The 3999-nt window shown below is 35.4% G+C and overlaps 1 protein-coding gene across 1 annotated transcript; it reads right to left on the bottom strand.

Moving 5' to 3' along the window:
- Nucleotides 1–664: 664 nt before the first annotated feature.
- LOC137717092 (COP1-interactive protein 1-like) lies at nucleotides 665–2070 on the bottom strand. The gene is made up of 2 exons (XM_068456403.1): nucleotides 1615–2070; nucleotides 665–1528 (listed from the first exon to the last, which is right to left on the bottom strand). Exons 1-2 carry the CDS (start codon nucleotides 2068–2070, stop codon nucleotides 665–667), a joined length of 1320 nt encoding a protein of 439 aa, XP_068312504.1.
- Between the last annotated feature and the right edge of the window lie 1929 nt (nucleotides 2071–3999).

The following is a 3999-nucleotide window of genomic DNA, read 5'->3' as shown; positions in this document are numbered from 1 at the left end:
AACAATCCTTGCTCTTTTTCCATCTTCGTAAGTGACTGCTCCATTTTTACAATCCTCGGTGAAGGTTGTGAACCATCTTTTGTCTCCAGTCATATGCCTCGAGCAACTACTGTCGAGATACCAAGTATCAGACTGAAAAGTTGAAAGGGCAGTAAAAGTCACCAAACATGTAAGATTGTCTTCATCAGATGATGATGACATCTTATCCAATAAGCAAACTTGAGTCTCATTTCTTCTCCATACTTGTTTTAAGTTTGGAGTGATGAAATTGAGCATTATTTTTGAAATTCTATTCATTCGCTTCGGATGAGCAACAAATCTCATTTTGAGATTTGATTTTCTAGACATGCAATGGGTGGTATGCTTAGTTCGATCTTCCTTTCGAAGTTTGTTACATCTAGGTCTGATATGTCCTATTTTCCACAGAAGTGGTAAGTAGGAATATAGGTTTTTGACCTAATGAAATTTCTTGGATCAACAAAAGTACTCATAGAATTTGGCTTATTTGTAGTGGTACACGAATTTCCAAAGGGTTCATCACTACTTTCTTTCCTGCTTGGTTCTTGTAAAGCTTTGACAAATTTAGTAATAGAAGAGGAAGAACTTCCAGTCACATTAAAATCAAAACCTAAACCACTTCTATCACCTGAATTTTTTCCATAGCTTAACATTTTGTCAATTTTTCTTGACTAAACTCTTCAACCTTCTTTTTCATGCCTCTTAATTCATTTTCAAGGATTTCGTTGTCTGATGCTAGCATATGTAGTTTTTCCAACATTGACTCTCGTAGCTTCCCTGCATGTTTCATTTGAGATTGATGCTCAATCTCTACTTCATTCTTCTTGCTTTCAAGCTGCACAAGTTTATTTTTCAGTTCATCATTTTCTTTCTTCACTTTCATGGTGATATCATAAAGTGCAGTATACTTTTGTAGGACTTCTACGGAATCAGGTTCTTCAACTACCGAGTCATCAATCTCATATCCATCCAAGATTCCAACAAACGTAACCACTTCATCATCATCTTCAGATGCCGTGTCCTTCTCTGAATCATTGTCACTCCAAGTGGAGGTTAACGCCTTGTTCTTTTCATAGTTCAGCTTTTTAAGAGTATTGGCACATTCATAAGCATGATGTCCATACCCTTGGCATTCAAAACACTTGTCTCTGTCATTTGAACTTTTCTTTTCACCAAGTTTAACAAACTTAGAAGAATTTCCATGAGAGACATCTCGAGAACGAGGAACTTTGGAGTTTGAATCAAAGTTGTTTCGATTTTCACGTCCCCTGGAACTTCTAAGTTTCAAAAATTTCCTAGCTTGTTTGGTGAGAAGAGCAAATTCATCTTGAGTCAGGTTTTGAAATGAATCCTCATTCACTTTTTCATTATTGACTTTGAAGGCAACATTTTTTCCTTTCTTAACTTCGGTAAAGTCAGACTCATATGTTTGTAATGATCCAATCAATTGTTCCAACTTGTAAGTGCTAAATCTTTCGATTCTTCTATAGCTGTCATTTTCACATGAAACCTTGAAGGGAGAGATCTTAGAATTTTCTTAACAACTCTATGTTCAGGAATGCTGTCACCAAGATTGTGACAACCATTTACAATTACACTAAGCTTAGCATAAAAGTCAGAAAAACTCTCATCATCTAGCATTTTGATATTTTCAAATTGCATGATGAGATTTTGAAGCTTGGATTCTTTGACAGTGGAGTTACCTTCATAAGTAACTTCAAGAATATCCCAAGCTTCTTTCGCCGTTGTGCATTTACTAATGTAGTTAAATTGCTCAGGCGAAACGGCAGTGAATAAAGCATTCAATGCTCTTTGATTGAATGTGCTAATGATGCGTTCATCTTCACTCCATTGTCTTCTAGGCTTAAGCATTGAAATAGTTACAGAAGATTGTCCTTCGCCTTTTGTTTCACTAACTGTTGGAGGTTCCCAGCCTTCTTCAACCGCAAGCCACACTCTGTCGTCAAGCGCCCAAAGAAATGATTTCATCTTTGCCTTCCATGCAGCATAGTTGTCTCCATCAAAATATGGTGGATGAGAAACTGAACCCATAGCCCGATTCATCCTAGACTACCCACGGATCTCACTAGGAATTTTTAGTGACCTGCTCTGGTGCCAATTGAAAGTCCTAGGATGGGTACTAATCTAACCTAGAAATGTAACTAAATTTCAACTTAAAACTAAAGCAATTTAAGGTTTAAGTTAATCAGTTATGTAAACTAATCCCTACACAAATAGTCAAAATAAATATAAAGAGTACGCACATGATGTAGGATTTAACGAGGCAAAACCCACCACTGGGAAAATCCTCGGGCTACCAAGCCAGGAAGCACTAAGAAAGAAAGAATACATAAAGACTTACAAGAACTCATCAACTAGACAACCATACTAGTTGGCAGCTTTGTCTTCGTGCTTTGCTACTCGATCTTTCATCAGTCTTCGAGTTTAAGTGGCACAATACTAACACGATCGTCAATCACCTTTTCCTTGAACTTTGCAAGACACTAACTCGATCATGCGGAGTGTTTATATGATGAAGTGTTTGTTTGGAAAACAATCAAGTACGAAAATTACACGGCACATTTTCATAATTGACATTCAATAAAACAAATGAAACTAGCATGAAAATAATATTTTCTCTTTAAAAACAATTGCTATAGAAACCACAATATGGCAGCCACTTAAAAGTTAATTTTTTTTATCTTCAAAAACGCAAAGCTGCTGCCAATCTATAATCAAAGAAAAACATGCATATGCGGCTTGTTTTTTTCCAAGAGTTTGACAACTCTTATAAAAGCTTCATGCACTAACCGACTCAAATCGATAAGAATGCAATCCATGTAATCAGATGACTCCTACCAACATCCAAACAGATAACTCCCAATGCAAACCGATAAGTCCCAATGCAAACCGATAAGTTCCAATGCAATCAGATTAGTCTCAATGCAATCAGATTGTTTCTTTGAAAGTGTGTTTTAATAATTAATATAGAAAGGATAAATCATTTAAAAGAGATAAACCACACAATGGTCAAGAGTCCTATTCTAACTACAATAACATGAGATAACAGATGAATGTAGTGAATGCATGCGTGCAAACGTACCTGAATAAGTATCTTATTTACGTAACATCTTTGCATCGAAGTGTGAGAAACATCCTTAGACTTAAACAATTACAATTGAAAATATGTAACAAATCTAAGCTATTACAGACTCAGACATTTTGTCAAGAATTGCCAATTTTTCACTAACATTGGGAGTGAGGGTAGTTGTGTTTTCGAAATTAATGGGTTAATTGGGTCAACTATTGAGTGATAATTTGTCAAGTCTAATTGTTTGCCAAACTGAGAAAAAAACTTATAACTCCACCACTACATGAAATTAAATGTATATTTTAAGATTCAAGCATAAACATTCATAATTGATAAAACACACGAGTTTACTTAATACGTGTCGTCGTTTATGATTTTAATTAATACCTAAAATTGCATGTATCAAAAGGTTAGTTATCCATAATCATTCATTCGGTCGATATTGAAACTTGAAAGAATGGTTCCGAAGGGAGAACGAAATGAAGGGAGGAGCAAGGGCCAACATGCACATTTGGATTCCTTGTAGTTAATTTTCTGTGATGAAAAGCCATAACATGTGGAGCAAAACAAGACAATTTGTTTTTGCATTGTAGCGTTTATTGTTTCTATATTTGCGTAGGGTTTGCTGTCACCTTTACAGATCAAGTAGATTAGCTTTCTATAAATGGTTTGTATTACCATATATAGCATTCAAACAACCATAGCCAGCCTGACTCTTAATGTCAGTGATTCAGTGGCTCATATAGAAGGACTGGAATGGATGAGTATTTTAGAGATCAATTCATCTTATTCGTTCATCCTACATCATGCAGTCAACTTTTGTTAAATACTGTTTGTATGCAATTTTAAATAAAAAAAATCCAAAATGATTTCTGACCACAGAATGACTG

The sequence above is a fragment of the Pyrus communis genome, chromosome 15, assembly GCF_963583255.1.
Source record: "Pyrus communis chromosome 15, drPyrComm1.1, whole genome shotgun sequence".
Classification (NCBI taxonomy): Eukaryota; Viridiplantae; Streptophyta; class Magnoliopsida; order Rosales; family Rosaceae; genus Pyrus; species Pyrus communis.
This window is presented reverse-complemented; position numbering and strand designations above follow the sequence as displayed.